Source organism: Sipha flava, unplaced genomic scaffold (genome assembly GCF_003268045.1).
Source record: "Sipha flava isolate LNK unplaced genomic scaffold, YSA_version1 195_pilon_pilon, whole genome shotgun sequence".
NCBI lineage: Eukaryota > Metazoa > Arthropoda > Insecta > Hemiptera > Aphididae > Sipha > Sipha flava.
In genome coordinates this window covers 390,480-410,493 of record NW_020272762.1, presented here as the reverse complement: position 1 = coordinate 410,493, position 20,014 = coordinate 390,480, and the positions used below count along the sequence as shown (strand labels likewise).

The window sequence follows — 20,014 nt, the reverse complement described above, 5'->3', positions numbered from 1 at the left end:
AAAATAGCGAGAACTTATTTGTTATAAATTAATTTATTGTTGAATTTATAATTGTGCGTCTACAATACATAGAACTCTTTAGAAAGAAAAATAACAATTTTAAATAAATTAAGTTCTACGATGCTGTTTTAAAAATAAATGAAATCATATAAAATATTTGGACAAGTTACAAGCATGATTTTAAAATCATAAAATTAATTCAAAAATTGCTGAAGATAAATGGAACAATATTAGTTTGTCATGATGCAAATTCGATATTGTTAATTCAGGAACTTTTAAATAAACTATAATTTTCAATTATAACAGCAATATACATACATAATACATATATATTTATTTATTATATAATTATATAATATAAATTTTATTTATTATTAGGTATTTTATAAAATAGATGTCATAATTAGAATATATTAATTGTAGAGAAATTATACCTGGAAATTTTGAAAAAATATGAATATATAATACATACCAAACATTTTAATTATCTAATCAATAAATCTTTACAAATATTGCCATAAATAGAGTAAGAGAAATATTTATATTAAGGAAAAATACCTCTTTAAAGATTAAAATGGGAAAATCTATTTTCAAAACAATGTTGAGCAGTGAGGTGATTTATGATTTTAAATTTAACATAAAGACTTTTTATATAAAAATCAAAGTTATATTCTGTGCATAAAGACTTTTAAAAAGACTTACCCCGAAATGATTTATATTATAAAGATTTAATGTTGTACCAAATTGTATGATATACAAATCTTAAAATGAAAATCAAGATTTTATCATAATATAAATTTTTTATGGAATAATGAAGTTATGACATACATTAAAATAGATCTAAGCATTTTTTCAATCAATTTTTTTTAACTGCAGAACATAAACCCTGCACCAAATTTATAATTCAAATTATTTTAGTACAAATAAATTTATATGTAAAATGTATAACTTTCAAATCATTAAAAATGTTTAGACGGTTATTTATGAAATCAATTAATAGAAGCATTTAAAAGATGATAGTATAGAGCCCTTTTTTGATTTGCTTATAAATCAAGGTCATAGATAAATATTAACAATGATAAGAACATAATTCAAAAATAACATAAATAATATATAAATAACTGACAATCGAAACACAGTTGTGTCACAATAACTTGAAACTGAAAGGAGAAAAAAATATTTAAAAGTCAATAAATTAAACACAATATACATTCAAAGAGATCTAAAAAATGATTTTAGAATTTAAAGTTAATGCAAACTCATTATATTATATTTAAAAATTATTGGATGGTAAAATAATAGCGTTACAATAAAAAAATATATATAATATAATTAAAATATAAATTATCAATTGTGTACTTCATCTATTCGTTATCAATAGTGTTTCTTATCATAATGGTATGATGAAATTAAAATGTATTTAATAAAGACTAATAAAATTGCTAAATACTTTTAATGAGAATATATGGAAATGGAAGATTATAATAACGCTGAATTGATAAAAACTACAAATCCATATATATAAATATATTTGTTATTGTTTTGTTTGATTTCTCTCAACTATAACTTCAGCTTGACTGTTTTTTTTATTTATGATAGCTTGGAATAGCTGGGAGGAGAAAATTTTTTCCTTAAAAATTTTAGAATGTATAATGGTAGACAGCTAACCAATGTAATCACAGTAACTTTCCACAGGAATGATTCAGTTTGTATGAAATGAGAATCTAAAATTATTATTAAAATAATAGTGTGAATAAGTAATATTATTTACTTAAAAGCATGTTTTTCTTAAAATATATACTAACCAAAATAATCCTTGAGTATGATTAAAGACAAAATATAAACCGCTAAACTAAATAGTTCAGCTAATAACATTAAATAATGCCAAGTTCGTACTGTCAATGCAACCATGATTAGTTCTGTGAGAATTAAAGCAGTGAAGCTAATTGCTACAATATGAATGAATTCATCTTCAAATAGAAATAATGCTCCATACATTATAACACCTCCTAGGAAAATATTGAACATCAATGAAATTTGAATTTAATATTATACGAGTATTATTGTTTATATATAACTTACCTTGATAAATACTTATTAAAACCCAAATGAAAAATGTTTTATATGATAACGATCGTCCTTTACTCAGTTCTTTGTATAATTCTGGATATGTTAATGCAATTTTAGATAATACATCTTTATCAAGTACCAAGGAAAATACAGGAAACATGGTGTACAGTGTAGCATACCTAAAAATAGTATTGAATCACATAACTAATAGATTCTTTTAATTTTCTTATAATTTTAATCTTACCCAATCATTAGAAACCCTTGATATAGTGTTACTGAAGAGAAGTAAAATACAGCTGAAAATATTGCTTGCATAGTGGATATGATCAGACCTCTATGAATGACAAATTGGCTAAGGGAAGCTGATCGTTTATAACTATATCGGCCATGAACCATAAGAAGTCTAGCAAGGTGTGAAAATTGAGGCACAGAAAAGTCAGCAGCTAAAGAAGCTTGTCGGCCTTCTACACCAGCAATACCTATACCTAAAAAAACAAATTTAGAAAATACACTTAATTACAATTTGTAATCAGTTTTTAACTAACATTACTGGATACAATTTACTCAAGTCCAGGATAAATCTTAAAATTATTGAAGTCTTTTTACATCAAAAAATCGTAACAGAATTAAATTAAATGCTATTAATTAACGAATCTAAGATTTAAAAATATAATTTTATAATATAGTATATGTCGTCAATTTAAAATAAACAAAATAAATAATAAGTTTTCTAAAATTTAAAATCAGAATTATTGAAATTTAATTTTTCTAATATAATCTAGGACATGGTTCAAAAACCCTTCATAGCAAATTATTTTATACCCGTATCTGCTGCTTGAATCATTGAAACATCATTTCCTCCGTCACCAACGGCAGCAGTTCTTTTCCCAGTATGTGCTTTGATTAAAGTCACAATTTGTGCTTTTTGAGTTGGAGAACATCGACAACATATTACAGCTGGACTACGGCAAGCCACATCTAATAATTCAGTTTGATAATATTGCAAACATATCTTTAAAATAAATAACATTTATAGTTATTAAACATGAGAATGAATGGATAATTTTCTACAATCATTAGACATACTTCTAATGAATCTCCAGTAATTACTAGAGCACAATCTTGTTTCTTTCTAAAAGCATTTAATTGCTGATGAGCTTCAATTCTTGTATGAACTGGATTGAATATAAATAATTCTTGAGTTCGTGAGACTAGACGAGAACTTTTAGCAATACATGTAGCTGTTTCTTGTTTGTCTCCAGTCAACATCCATATCTGATAACAAATACATTTAACAAAATAACAATATATGATTTATATGTCCAACTTACTTTAATTCCAGCATTGCCTAACAGTTCTAATGTTCTACGAACATTTACTTGAAGTTTATCTTCAACCCCTGTTACACATAATAATTCCATTTCACGTTCTAGAGTGTCTACAACAGTTGCTACTCTTTGAGCACGACCTGTTACAGCTAATCTTGCAGAATTCAAACGTGACTGAAAATATTAAATTATAAATTTAGTGTTTACATCAATAAAATAAATATACATACTTCAAATTCCAAGTATTGATCTTCGCTTAAATTTTTTCGAGCTACTACTAAAGTACGTAAACCCTCTCGAGCCATATTTCCACATTCTTCTTCTAACCAATCTGTATATTGAACAATAGATGACATAACTACATCAGCTCCTTTTAAATAGAATGTTATATCTCCTGTAGCTAAATCTTTGACAATAATTCCCATGCGTTTAGTTTCTGATGTGAATGGGAACATTTGTAATATAGTATAGTTAAGAATATCTCCAGTTGATGTACGTAATTTAAGTGATGTTAAATCTCTCTTAATCACTGCTAAACCTACATCTTCGGTCCATTTTACTAAAGCAATCTATAATAAATATATATAACATTATTTCCATTATGACTTTACAAACTCCCTATAAATATAGAAGTTCATACTTCATCAGGACTAGAAGCTTGATAAGTGCACTGTGAACGAGAAAGAAGACCTTCTTTAATATAATGTTGATCTGCTTCAGATCTGAGTTCCACAGGACTATCAGTACTAAAACCATAAATTAAAAATATTAAAAATAAATGGAACAATAATTATTTAGATAAACAAACAAAAACTAACATATTTCCCTGTACATTATTTTCAATAACAGGCGTAACATTATGACACAGTGCTATAGCTTTGACAGCATCATGAAGACGAGTTTGCTCAGAACGTCTAATTTTAAATGATGTGGATCCTTGTGATAAATTACGATTATGTGTAGGTTCAACTGTACCACAAAAAGTCATTTTTAATTGATCTGAAACCTACATTAATAATAACATTATATCAAAGCACAAATTAAAGAAATATTTTATCTTACTTGATCAAAAGACTCAGCACCATAAGAGACAGTTCCTAAATGTAGCCGTTTAAATACCATCGAGTTTTGAGTTAATGTTCCAGTTTTATCAGAGAACAAATATGATATTCGTCCTAATTCTTCTGGTATTGTTGTACATCTAACAACAGTATCTGGCATCTCTTCATCTCTTTGCATAGACCACGAATAGAATGCTTTACCCATATCCAAATTTACTCTTAAACTAAAATCAACCATACAAATTTAATCTTTTGATTTTTTAAATAATTATGTAATACAATATTACCTGATTGGTATGATATATGAGAAGAGTAATACAAATCTGAACATGTAACGATACCATGGACCACTAAAACCTTTTAAGCACATCATAACAAAGGCCAAGCCAACCACAGCGCAAAAAAGTAACTGAAATATATTGATTTTATATTAAATGGTTAAAATTTTATTGATTTAAATAACTATTTATACCTTGGTTAACTGATTTATTTCAATATCTAAAAGACCAACTTTACTGCGAGGTTGTGAATTATTCATTACTGATCTAGTTTCAGCACCAGTATAAACAACAGCACCCAGTGCTGAACCATTTGCTACAACACAATTAGCCCATAATGTATTTTCTACATCAAGACTCACTTCTTCTCCGTTATCTTGCTAAATAGTAAAAAAAAAAATAACAATACAATTTATTCTAATATAATGTAATAGTTCTATAAAATTAAGTTATTAACCCTTCTAAATGTTCCAATAAAACTATGAATATCTCTTTGAGGTTTTTCTGCAAAAATTGTGGCAGTAATATCAAACAAACGTGCATCACAATCTAATTTTTGGGTATCTCCAATAGCAAGGCGTAATTTCCAATCTGTTTCACCATCCATTTGATCAGTTCGCACAAAACAAGCACCAGATTTTTCAGTAGTTCTTAATAATACCATGTCAGCTGGAACTCTTTGATCTTTTTCTACCAGTACCTAAATTATAATTAAATTAAATACATTACAAATAAAAATAAATAAATATTTACTATAACTTACTAAATCTCCAACTTTAAGTTTAGATGATGAAACATATTCAGTACCAATATTATGATCTTTACCACGAATAAGACGTTTATACTTTTGGGAATTAACCTCTTCATCTCGTTGCCATCTTCGAATATCATCAACACCTTCACGAAATAATGTTACAGCCAATACAAAAATCTACAAAATTTTAAGTAAAATATACAAGTATAAATATTATTTTTTTATTTAGACTTAATATTTAACAGTTTTTGAATAATAAAATATAGCACATACCAATGGTCCCCAATATGTGTAGAGGTATCCCAATCGTAGTTCAGGTACAAATTGACTCATAGCCATTAGGAGAAAATAAAGATTTAAAAAAAACTTGAATTGTTGATAAAGCACCTGGAAATTGATTTAAATTAGAATTAATTATATATAAATATGTACAATTTAATCTCAAACCTTAGGGAGGAATGTAATTATGGTATATTTCTGATTGCGAATGACATTTGGCGAATACTTTTCGGTACTTTGTTTCCCAATGACAATGGTTCGTGAGGTAAGCTCCTTCTTGCGGAAGCATTTCTGCCAAATCCATTGGCAAAATCTGTTACAAAATGTATACCTGACAATACTTTACATTTAAATGCATTATATTTATAAATTCATTCAGATATACATTTTTTATAGTCCAAGGACAATAATTCAGGCACAATGATTATTAAAACTAATCAATATTTGAATATCAGAAAATATTAATCATTAATATGTTTAACATATATCTATTAATTTTTGATAAATAATTATTTCTGTTCTTTTATAATAATTATAAATAATTAAATATTATATGAGCTAGTAAGTCAGAGGTTCCCAACCTTTTTTGACTCACGATATCCTTTATTATTTTCTAAAAATTTGGAGGCACCCTATAGCCTATGCCCTATACTATATCTATAGTTTATACTAAATATGCAATACTAATATATCGTATTTTTAAATTTATATTTTGTAACTTCGGTTTTATTTAGCATTAATTAACAATAAAGATAAGATAAGACTAGACTGGACTGCACTAGACTGGAGTGGGCTGGTCACGTTTGGAGAGCGGATAATAGTATTGTCAAGAAGGTACTTGTTAACAACTTGAACAGGAAAAGACCTCGCGGCAGACCGAAGCAGCGTTGGATAGATGTAGTCAAAAGAGATATCCAGGAGTTAAGACCAGATTGGCATGGAGACCTAATGCATGCATATAATAGAGAAGAGTGGAAGAATTTGATATTGGCAGCAAAGGGCCTAAATGGCCTATAATGCTATAAAAAAAAAAAAGATAAGATAAAGTCACAAGTATTTCACCATAAATAACTTTAAAACCGTTCACATCAAATCGATAGCAATTGAACCGGTATGAAAATTAAAAAAATTAAAATAGATTGAACATCTCAGCATTACTATGTAAAAATTATATGCGTTAATAATTAATTCATAAAATTATATTGTATATACCTAATTAATTATACACAATAGGTTTTATACTATAGACATAGAGTATAATCTGTTTTATTACTCACAGAGCTATATTTTTCATGAAGGCATTTAAAAATAAATATACATTTCAAATATTTTTGCAGCACTCTAAATTTAATCTCGCGGTACTTTAGGGTGCCGCGGCACCCTGGTTGGGAACCTCTGCAGTAAGCGAATAACCTTTGTGTGATAAATTTGTTCCACTTTTTTATCATTCCTCAATGTATGTTTATTTAAAATGAAAGTAAGTTGATAAAAAATAATTGTTTCACTAAAATTATTAAATTAATATAATATCAGAAAAATAATAAGTATAAAATATTATTATTTAAATTTTATATGATAATAAATATAATAAATAATTAGTAGGTATGCTGCATGTTTAAATAATTACTAAATTTATCTTTTACTTGATACATATATTATGTAAATACCTATATAGTTTATTTATTTAATATATTCAAATATTTGCTTTTTATTATAATAAAATCTTAGGTAGGTACTCAATTCAATATTTTATTTTATTTATAATAATAGGGATAATAATAATTTTCATGCAATGAAGTGCAATAATCAAGTTAGTAAGTTTAACATGCAAAAATACACCAATGCATGCAATCAAATTAAATTAAGCTAAAAGCTAAGCAATTAATAAATAATTAACATATGTTATAGTGGATGTTAAATAAAAATAACAGCTAAATCTATATAAATACCAAAAACAAATCACTACAATTAAAAACTAAGTACTAAGTTTTAGGTGTTATAAATAAAAACACGCTATCACTTTAATCTTCAATACTCAAATTAATTGGTAACAATTTCATTGTAGTATTTTATTTTTCTAAATATAACTTCAAAAGTTAATAAATGTTTGTGTTAGTCGTGTTTAATACAGGCCAAGGTTAGGATCACCTAACCTTAAACAGCAGCCTACAAACACAAAAAATTAAAAAAGGGTGAGCTAAAAATGTATTTTAATTTAATATCTAATTAAAATTAAATTTGTATAATGTCTAAAATTATTTTTATTTTTTTTTAACAAAAAAATTTCAATTAATCAGTAATATACAAGCTATATCAATGTATGACAGAAATGGTTTTAACCAATGTTAAAAGCATTGGTTTAAGCAATTATATACTTGCCTACATATCAGTAAGCATTCCAAAAAATATTTTATTATAAAAGATGATCAAGTTTTAAATAACTGAACTGTAAAGATATTCAAATTTACTGCATCTGTAAAAGATATTCTTACTTATTTTAAATTAATAAATTACAATATAATTCATGGTCATATTAAAAACAATTTAACAATTACATTATGTAAATGGAAAGATACCATAATTCAAGTAATTATTGTAAAAATTAACAAATTACAAATTCTCCAACTGTTCAAATATACTAACAGAAATAGTTCATCTAAATAATTCATACATTTAAATAATATTAGGTAATTCTGAGGGTAATTTAAAAATAAAGGTAAATATTAAGTTCATTCAATTTTGCTCACCCTTTTTGAAATTTGTTAGCCCAGCTAGGTCTTGATATACCTAACTTAAAATTTATAGTTAGGCTATTATAATATTATATTAGTAAAAATACCAAATTGGGATCCTACCTTAATTTACTTTTTTTCTCCTCTGTCATGACTGTAAAAATATAAACAGGCAGGAGAATGTGTCACAATCTGAAATAATAGGACACCAACTCCATAAAATACTACAAATTTGTCAAAGCTCAAATCTGGCTTAAGTAGGTATTTTGTTATTATTTTTTGAAACAAACAAGGGAAACAAATTTTTCTTTAAGAAATAAAATAAGAAGATTGGATACCAAATATGTTAAACTAACAACTATAATGAAACAATAAATTATTTTTACTAAACAATTAATAGATAAATAGTTAATATTAGAATAATTCCATTTTATAAACCATTCTTGTGTTAGATATTTTTTTATTGTTTCTAATTTATTGTATACATTGAATTTCTAAGCACTTGAGTGTTGTCTTATTTAAAAAGAAGACAATCCATCAGATATTATTAATTCATGCGAAATTACTTTATATTTTTAGGTGTTCAACAAATTTACTAATTTGAAAATTTAAATGGGTAAAAGAAAACATGCAACAACATTTTGCAGGGTCACTCAAGGAAAAAATAAATATTTTAAGAGCTAAAATTAAAATTTGCCAAATTAATGAAATCTTTGGTAAACGGAATAAAAGTCCCTGGGAAAAAGGTCCTTTAAAAAAAAATCCCCGGAAAAAGTCTCTAGTTACAGTATAAATAAACCGATATTTCCATTATACTTGTTATTTTATTTATAAAATAAATTTGGTTGACAAATCTGGTTGACAATCGCACAGAACTAATAATGCTTGCAAGGGCTGGAACAATAGATTTTCCATCTAGTCGGCATTAAACATCCCAGTATTTGAAAATTACTAACAAAAATGTGTCAAGAAGTTGGAATGGCATTGGCTGAAGTAGGAGAAATTAATCGAAAAAAACAAAAGCTGGTAAAAAAATTGAAGTTCGATTGAACATTTTATGCAAGCGTTATAATGAGACCAAATCTGCAGGTATTCCTAATTTTTTAAAGCAAATAGGTCAAAATATATGAAAGAGATCTTTTATATCTGAATAATTGCATTCTTATATTTTTTAGATAATATTATGTTTAAGATTTTATATTATTATAATATATAATATAATTATATGTTATTATATATTTTATTTTGTTTGTGCATAAAAGACTGAATTTAAATCAATTATTAATTTGGAGACTTTTTCTGGGAACTTTTTTTCTGTGGGACTTTTTTCCTGAGATTTTTTTTTTTGATAACTTTTTTTCCTAAAATCAAAATCTTTATACCTTTTAAAAATGTTTGAATTATAGGTAATAAGTAGTGTGTTATAAAATACATAGAAATTATAAAAAGTGTTATTAAGCTCAATTATTATACTCATTTAATTCATTCATCTGCTGTTAAAATGTAAAGTTATAATCCAAAAAAAAAAAAAATAAAAATCTAAGCTAAGTAGGTTAACAAAAAGCATTTATATTAAAATTTAATTTTTATTTTTTTGAAGGATATATAAATATAAATTAAGTAAATTTAAATAAAATGTCTACAATATAAAATTAAAATAAAAAAAAAAATAACACAAATAAATGATATCATAAAACCATAAATTTAATCAAGATTTATTGAAAATGTTATTTTTTCAAAATGGTAATATTTCGTAAAAATTCAAGAAAAACATTTATACTTATTTTATAATTGAATTAAGAGGTATACAATTTATTAAAATTTCAATTAGGAATATTATCACATAAATATACCGAAAAATAAATTACATTTTAAATAACTAAAGTAAATATTTGTTCATGAATATAATATAACAAGCAATTTTTATGATTTATACTTCAATTTTTACAACATGAATAATAATAACAGATGTTTAATTATGAGATATTTATGAAATTTAGTTTTGAAATTTTTTTATTATAATACATTTATCAATACATTTTATAACACATGTGCTCTTACCAATAATGCACTACCTATTTAGCATTGTTGCAAATTATAAATAAGACAAATCAAAGAAATTATATGATTGACAGAAAATTAAAAAAAAAATATTCATCAAATTAAACTATTATTCAAAATTGATTCAACTTCTTTTTAAAGTAAGGAATACCACAATTTATCTAAATTAATCTTTATCAATGTAAAATTCTAAATAAAATAAAATTATAAATTCAAAACTGTTTGAAGTAATAATAAATTGAAAATTTATTACACCATCTAAATCTAAATATAATAAGAATAAAATAAATATAACCCAATGACATAAAAATATGTTTTAATCAAAACTATAGAAAATGTATATGCCAAAGAACAGTTCATAAATTAATATTTACTAGATTTACCAGTGGATAAAAGGTAAGACATATATCTTCTCTATCCTTAAGCTATAAATTATTAGTTTCATATATTAATATACTGATTATTATATATCAAGACATTTCAACATTTTATAATACAATTATTAGATTTATAAATATCGTACTTCATCAAATGTATAGTTATAATACAAAATCTACCTCATAAGTTGGAATAAAGTGTCTGCATAATATCACTAGTACCAATATTTTGAAAATTATTGTTCCTTATAATTTATGACAAAAAAAAAACCTTTTGAAATAAATAGTAAAAATAATTACTGTTTAAAAATAAAATATGTATTGTGCTTAAGTTGATTTAATTTTTTATATATATAAAAAAAAATGCAAATAGTAGAAAGGTTAGTATATACTATATAACATAATCCCATTAAATGTCTTCCAAATTTGAAGATTTAGCTAGTTAATAATATAGTAAGGTTATAAATATGTAATATTATGACTTATTTACAGGGCCGTATTCAGTGCAAGGCAAGAGGGCATGGGCCAAGGGTGCAATTCTTAAAGGGGTGCAGCATTTCAACACTACTTATGTAATATTTTTCACGAAATATGAAAAATATGTAGTTAAAACAATTAAATTTAATAATGTCATTGATAAATTTGCCTCTATAATAAAATCAAGAAAAGTACTATTATAATATTATATTAAAACAAATTTAAAATCATCTAACACAATTGTATAACAGATTATTGAAGAAAATTACATGTTATTATAATGCATTAATTCTTTATATTTTAAAGTAATACAAATAGTTATTAAAGTTTATTAGTAATTATTACCTTGTACACTATGTTTTTATATATGGTTTATATATCTCAAATGATTTTTGTAAAAATATGCAACTTTCCCATTGATGGGGGGGGAGGTGGGTGCAAACACAGTGATTCGCCAGGGGCACCACCAGATCTCAATACGGCCCTGCTTATTTATAATCTTATTAAATAATTTGTTTTAACCAATATGGCATGAATTAACAATTAAAACCTTTATTTAATAAAATTAATTTAGTAGCATAAGTGCAACTAGGATCAAAATAAAAGGGCTATAACCAATAATTAAATTTAAATGTTGATGTATTACAACTTTTTATTTAAATATAATAAAAAAGGCTAATACATATTAGGTTCTCAATAATTAAAAACGAGAGTACCAAAGTTTAAAGAAGCTGTATTAAAATTTGAGAGATTACCATACTAGTTGCACCACTGCCTATCAGTTTTCCAATTGTTAAATTGAAAGCTGCAATACTATTCCCAAGAAATTTGTTGCATTCAATAAAATGTAAATACACAATATTTATACGGCCAAGTATATTCATGCTTATAATCCATGTTGTAATACCATTATGATAGATAAGTAAAAGAATGTAATTGCTAATAACCAATATTATGAATGAGGGAAATAAAAGCAACTGTTACTTAACCAGCTTTAAGTATTAACAACACCAAGTTTTAAAACTTTATATCTTTATATAACCTAACTATTACCTAATATTTAAAAATTAAAAATATATGTATTATTAATTTATTTATTAGTCATGGTATTTATGATACTTGATTTAAAATATGTTGTAAATAAACAACCCCGTAAAAAACTATTTTTAATCTTTTTTAAATGTAAAAATAAAATTATTTTGAAATATAAGTAAAATTAAATAGAAACCATATCACCTAATATATTTTAATTTCATAATATAATTATAAAATTTCTACTTATAGGAGTTTAGATGATGTATTTTTTTAAATAATTTAAACAAATACCTATATAGTTAATTATGGTAACGATAAAAAATTAAAAAAATATATTACTTATAAAAGAAGTAAAAATAGTAATTTTTATACAATTATAAGATAAAACATTTTAGTAGATTTAAACACCTTTAGAGACCTTTATAATGTACCGTTACTCTAGAAAAAATGTCTAAGAATTTTAATATTTTTACAATCACAATATGAAAGAGTTGATATTTTATATATATGACAAACAATGCAAATAGGTAGGTACATATGTATAGCAAAAATGCAATGAAGAAAAATAACATATTGAATTGCAAAAAAAAATTAAAAAAAAATAATAAACTGATAGAGAATGCTACTTGAATAACTTTCTGAAGATGCTTGTAATACAGAAATCTTAATTCCTTTGGCAAAAATTACGATGTAAAAGAACCGAGCGCGGCATAACCTAGGACGGATTGGTAGGATTATGTAAAAACGGATACAAGTATCATCAAGGTACATGAAGGAAACAATACAAGAACAAATGCTGGAGAGACATTATCATTGTAATTGTTGTTGTTGTAGTATTATATGGACAAGATGGTGTTATCAAACCTGTTGAAGCCGTTATTGGATTCCCGAGGCTTATTCAAAAGCGGAATGTCCTCTTTGACGGTCAAAGTGGTTGTGGACGAGGACGAGTTCATTTCCACCAAACAAACACCAGCACCGGTGGGCGAATCCATAAAAATCAATTACATTATTCGGCGATTGCGCCCGTTACACAACGGAACACTCGTAAATGTCGATGTGGACACAAAGTTCCCGTTATTCAAACGGCGTTTATACGCGTCTGTTGCAGCAGCTGCCGTCGGTGGCTTTGGCAGCGACAAGCGCACAAAGAGGAAGGGGGAAACGGTGAAGCGAGCGAAAATAAAAAATCAAATAAAACGAAGTTCGGAAAAGAAACAGAAAATGCGTCAGCACGTATCCGAACACACGGGAACACGACGTTCGTCACGCGAATGGGTGCGTGCACACGTAGGCGAATTTTTTTAAAATTTTTTTTATTTATTTCACGCGCAATTATTGTTTGGCTTACAATGACTTATATAACCATGAAATAACACTGACGAACCAATTACTGCGATAACAGAGACGCGCGCAGGACTTCGACGGTCACGGGTTGCAAACCCACTGAAGAAAGGTGGCCAAGGCGGTGAGTCGGAGTGGAGTCACCGTTCACGGCTGGTGGTGGGGACGGCGGCGAAAACGGATCTTTGCATTCCTATTCACTGGTACACCTACGTCGCACAGTGAGCGAATAACCACCAACCGAGTCGATTTAGTTATCGCGCCCGCGCGAATGTCAAGGTTCAGTTCATGGCGTAAACGCGTACACGTTGCCACCTGTTCTTCCATGACTGGTGACATGATAACAATATAGTAGCGCTGTTGGTATTATAAACGTCCAGTCGATAATATTCGGAACCGAAAATTACGAAATAATTACCCATTACCAATTCACCATTTATCACGGAACGGCTTGATTATTGATTAAATGAAATTACGAATATATTTCTCAGGTCGTATTGACGCATTGTACATACTTGACGGTAATTTCATAACACCTTGGACCTTTGAAATATTTAAACGTATTTTTTCAATTTCATTCATATAAATAATTCCAAATTAAATGAACTATGTAAAAGAATGTACTTTTGTAACCTACTTTTAGTGTCGGACTTAAGAAAACCAGCCAATAGTTTATTTTACTCCACAGCACATCTGGTGGGACCATATCAACGAGTTATTAGTATTATACAAAATCTTGAAACCACGAATTTCCTATTATGGTCGAGTAGACAACGCTAAAAATAACACACTATCATTATTCAAATAGGAATATATTTAAAACCTAATAAAATGCCTGTAGTTTCTGAAAGACAATATTCATTTCTAAAACCCATGATCCCTCAAGTTGCTAAATAACTGCTGCTAATTTTACCATTTCTAATTTAAACTAATTTGTTTGAATACATAAATATTACTACTTAGTACAAATCGATTTTTAATTTTTAATAATACCATGTTAACTAGTTAAGAGTCTACATTATTTCCGCAGCAGATTGGTTTTATTATCATGAAATACTAATAGACACATGAGTACCTACATAACATTTACAAGTTAAATGTGATACGAAATTAAAAATACATGAATAACTTACTCATCAAACATTTCAAATTAAGTATTTGTATGAGCTTTATTTCATTTAAATACCCGATAATAACAGTAAATTATACACATTTGATAGGCAGTAACAGTTATTTTTTTTTCAAGCCAAATAAAACACACTGCACAACACTCCAATTCCCGTAAAATACCAGTATTCCTTGTGAATACTACAGAACACTCATCCACAGAACACTCACCCACAGAACAACAACGAAGACACCCTAGCCCATCTACTTCTGTAATATATGTTGTGTTTCTTGAATGGCGTCATGTCATCACTGGATAAAAAACAATCGGAATCCTCTCCATCGAACTGTCTCTCCGCTTGGCTCAACAACAACGGTATATTCTCTGTCTGCAGACTTTTTTTTCACCTTAACAACAAGCGCAAAAGCGGATTTTCACACAAGGGATTACTTCCCAAGAATTCGTAATGTATGGCTTCAGTGTACTCACTCGTTTCATTTAAGTTCAATATTGTCAATTTGTCCGAAATCGAAATAAACATTTTTATGTACTTCAACAAACGGAGTGTATGCTGTCCATTTCACACTGGAAATATTATACAGATCATACACAACACAGTATAAATTGTATTTGAATTATGAACAAAAACCGAGGATGATGTTAAACCGTTTAAAATTAAAACATTAGTCATCAACTGAAGACAAAACTATAGGTACAGTAACTACAAAAGTCACAAAATAAAATATATTTGATTAGTGATACACTGATATCACGTTAAGCTGATTCTAATTGACCGGCTAGAAAAACGTTACTACCTTCACGTACGTACGTACCTCTTACTGCTTTTTTTAAATAATCGATACGATGCAATTTCCACACGGACTCAAATACCATAGTAATAGATTTCTGTCTATTTTTATAAGTTAGGTCTCCATCCTACTTTTTACGTAATCACAGGGCCGACCCGATGCGGTAGTAAAATAGGCAGCCGCTAAGGGCGGCAAATTTCGAATGAACCAAATTGATTTATTCGCTTTATATTCCCATTGGATGTCTTTAAATTTACTATTAATAATAACAATTTTTTATCAAACGTATCTATGCAAGGGCGTACCCAAGGGGGGGGGGTCGGGTCCGGACCCCCTATTGAAATTTCTACGTACTCAACGATTTAATAGTAAATAGTATATAGTGTATTTTAATTCCCCATTATCAGGTAAAATAAAAATGTTGGACCACTTCCATAAAAAATTCCTGGATACGCTTCTGATCTGCAGCATCACAAAATAAATTTAATTTATTCCGTGATAGCACACCAATTTGTTTTAACAATATTTGCAGGCCCATATTTACAAATTTGGCGCCCCCGGGCATATAATTTATGCCCCCCCCTCTAAAAAATAAATAATAATAATATAACACTTATTATTTCGTTCATAATCGAAATTCTTTAATATTAAAATATAACTTATAAATGAAAATCGTTTAATACTTTTTTTAATTAACAAATTATAATATAATAAAAATACAATTTTTTTTTAATTTACCTACAAATTATAACATAATAAAACATACTATTTTCGTTTTTTTATTATTTCATTTTTTTTCATTAGGTAGGTACGTAATTTTTAAAATTAATTTTGCTATTTTGCTAAAATATTTTGCCATTCCTGAGACTTGACGCCCCCGGGCATGTTACTACTCGTGCCTCCCCTCCCACTTAAATACAGGCCTGAATATTTGTGTTGGTGGCATCAGATAAATGAAACTTTTCAAAATTAAAAATAATAAACAACTGTTTAAGGTCTTCTATGAATCAATAACGGTTAAATGATCTTACTACAATTTCTATTAGAAAATAAGCAATGAAAAATCTTGAATTAAAAATTGTAATTCGATTTTACGCAAGAAAAGGCTCGTAAAATTAATTAAATTTATAACATTTTTCAATGTATAATTAATTACTTGTTGTTAATGTATGATAACGATAATGAATGTATTAACGTCGGTTATAAATACAATTTATACTATTTCAGAACATTTATTTTAATTTTATAATTTTTATATTTTTTAAAGAAAATAGGTCGATCAAAACATTTTTTTTTCTTAAAATAAAAACACGGGTTTATCGTTAAAAAATGAATGTTTATATTTTGTGCAATCGCATCCAGTCCATAAAAATAACTTTTGAATAAAGCAACGTAAATTAAAATTGTCTAACGGCGAAAAACCTAAGGTCAGCCCTGCGTATTCTATTACTACTATTATCATAAATTACATAAAACGTTTAATATAATCAGCGTTATTATATTGAAAGTGTCGACTTGGTATATTCTATCATCTACGGAAAAAGTGATCATAATCAACGACTTATTGATATTTTTCGTGAGTTATTCACTTACTGTCGTTTCAAGTAGGTACTGTAAATACGGAGAGAACGTTCCTCATCTAAATCAACTGGATGCATTAATAATTATATTTGTACGCACCATTAACGATAATTAATTAATTTACTGTTTTTTCCATCATTCCAAATAAATACTAATCATAAAAACAGTTGATTCGTGAAGAGCTTTAGAAGTTAAACGCCACTTGTAGGTCATACTCATTAGGTCAAATGTCCTTCAATTTCGAAACACAAAATAAATAATCTGATTGAATGAAAAATATTTCGAGTAACATTCGGTTAATACTTTAAGTAAGTTACACATTTTAAGTGATCATTAAAAATTCATACATAAAGAAAAATGTATATGGTGGGGTTTATGACCGCTTAGCGGTAAATGTTGAGACACCAATGTATATCAACCATTACCCACGGACAGCGCTAAGATAGGACAGGTGGGACATTGGTCCAGGGACTCGAAGTTTGAGAATATTATCTAGGCCTCGCGTTTGCTCCATTAAAGATACTCAAAATTAAAATCGTAATCAAAAAAACGTGAACTAAGAATATCAAAAAATTGTATTATTCTATTGGTATTAAAATTAAATTTTAACGTGTTACGTATTATGAGTTCTTGCCAAGTAAAAATTATTTTATTAAGGTAGTTCTTATTATTCACATTAAGGTGGTCCTTATGTATGAAAGTAGAAATTTTTTTGGGATGCCCCTCAGTATTTTTTTAAATATTCAATATGCGTAAAGACTTATTAAACATTCTAAATCTAGTAGAGAAGCTTCGATTGCGTTTGTCACAGAAAACCAAAATTTAATATTAACTCGTACAAAAAAAATACAAACATCGTGGACTCCAAATTTTGTCGGCTTTTAAATAAGTCTTCTTGATACAAAAATATTTTTAAGCTTTATATTGCTTTCGTCATCCATCGTGCATAATTAAAAGTACCTCGGTTATTACAAGTGAAAAAGTAAAATATTGTTTCTTCCATTTACTACATTTTTTTGCAATGGCATTTTATAAAACATTGGTCACTACTAATTACATACATAATATATTTATTGCACTGTTCGGTACCTAAATAAAAACAATTATTTTCCCTTTTTTGGTTTAAAAGTAAATAAAATGTTTTATAACGTTTTAAATCTTAATAGTATTAAAAATATCTTATAGCGCTAATTATCTAATTATCGCGCTTCGAGTGTAGTCAATATTTGCCAAACGCTAGTTGTAAATGTCCATAATCACCGGTGTATGAACGCATAGACTATTTTGGCAACATTCATTACAATTTCTGGTTACACTGGTGATTGTTAACATTCACCAACTGCAGTCATACACCTTAACATATAAATTATATAATTCATATATTATAGTGAGACAAAATAAAAAAAAAAAAATAAAAATGAATAAAACTGTTTTTCATAAATTAACTAATTTCAAATGAAGGAAATGGTTGTATGTAAGTACTATGGAATAGCTAAATCTAGTTTGAAAAAAGTTGGCCTTATTTAATTTACCAGTTACATAACATCTAGTTATGTTGAAAGGAATACATTCAGTTTTAGTTTTAAATATATTAATTTAACTAATACAAATATATTACAGTAGTAAAAAAATGCACTAGAAACCAATTAGTATCTACACAATAAATATTATTGTAAAATATATTTATAAAATGTTACCTATTCAAAATAAACTTATTCCAGATAAATCATAATCAGAGTTCATAACTTCTAGCATTTGCATATTTTTTTTGAGAGGTTCTAGAGATACCTATGTGAGTTATAAATTTCTTTCAGATAACTAAGAAGCTAAATACGAAATGTTATATTGCATATTTTTTGCATATTTCGAAATATAAGTGCTAGTTTGCTTTTTTTAAGTATTCTTCAGTTCCATAGCCTTTAAACATTTTTTCTTAATAATATTAAGTACCTAATTAGTTTTAATAGTATTAATTATTTATATTTGCAATTAATTCATGTTAATTAACTAATTCTTCTTCATATGGTATAAGTCAACGGTTTCCAAACTTTTATAATCATGGAACCCTTAAAAAATTGTTGGTGTTTAGTGAAACCCTTGTCTTAAATTCCAATTCAACTCTAATTTTTCTAAAAAAAAAAAACCAACACTCTAAAAAATGTTTTAAATGATACTGTTAATATTGTTAATAATTATTCTTTATTAAAATTAGTTTATAACACAATTTTTTATAAATAATATAAAATAATATTTTTCCCAAGTATAAAATAAAATAAGCTTCTCAATAATCACTTACAATTGGTGGAATCCTTAGCATTGTCCTAAGGAACTCTAAGGTTCTGCGGAACACACTTTGGGAAACGCTGGTATAAATTATATACTTATTTATATCATATACAGACGCGATCGATAAGCGAGCAATCATGATAAATATTTTTAATGAGGGAAAATTTGTACATAATAATATAATTATAAATTAATATAATAATATTATTTATTTATTATTTATTATTAACATATCATTTTTTGTATATTTCAGTATTTTTAATGCATATTTAAGCGTTCATATGAATATTTTTTAGAGCTTTAAGTTATAAGCCTTAATCATAATCATACTACCAGATCTCAACATTCCACTTTAATTGTTATCATTCTCTAACTGTATGCATCAGTAAATTTAGTTACTTTACATAGTTTTTTAACGGTTCAGATTCAAATCA

General features: G+C 26.8%; 1 protein-coding gene across 1 annotated transcript; it reads right to left on the bottom strand.

Moving 5' to 3' along the window:
- Positions 1–1,590: 1,590 nt before the first annotated feature.
- On the bottom strand, positions 1,591–15,629 carry LOC112681729 (probable phospholipid-transporting ATPase IIB). The gene is made up of 19 exons (XM_025552029.1): positions 15,390–15,629; positions 15,135–15,306; positions 5,939–6,083; positions 5,765–5,878; positions 5,501–5,668; positions 5,195–5,437; positions 4,932–5,117; positions 4,747–4,868; positions 4,461–4,683; positions 4,217–4,404; positions 4,039–4,144; positions 3,629–3,967; positions 3,402–3,572; positions 3,157–3,345; positions 2,893–3,082; positions 2,315–2,555; positions 2,083–2,249; positions 1,806–2,009; positions 1,591–1,724 (listed from the first exon to the last, which is right to left on the bottom strand). Exons 1-19 carry the CDS (start codon positions 15,400–15,402, stop codon positions 1,591–1,593), a joined length of 3,315 nt encoding a protein of 1,104 aa, XP_025407814.1. The 5' UTR covers positions 15,403–15,629.
- Between the last annotated feature and the right edge of the window lie 4,385 nt (positions 15,630–20,014).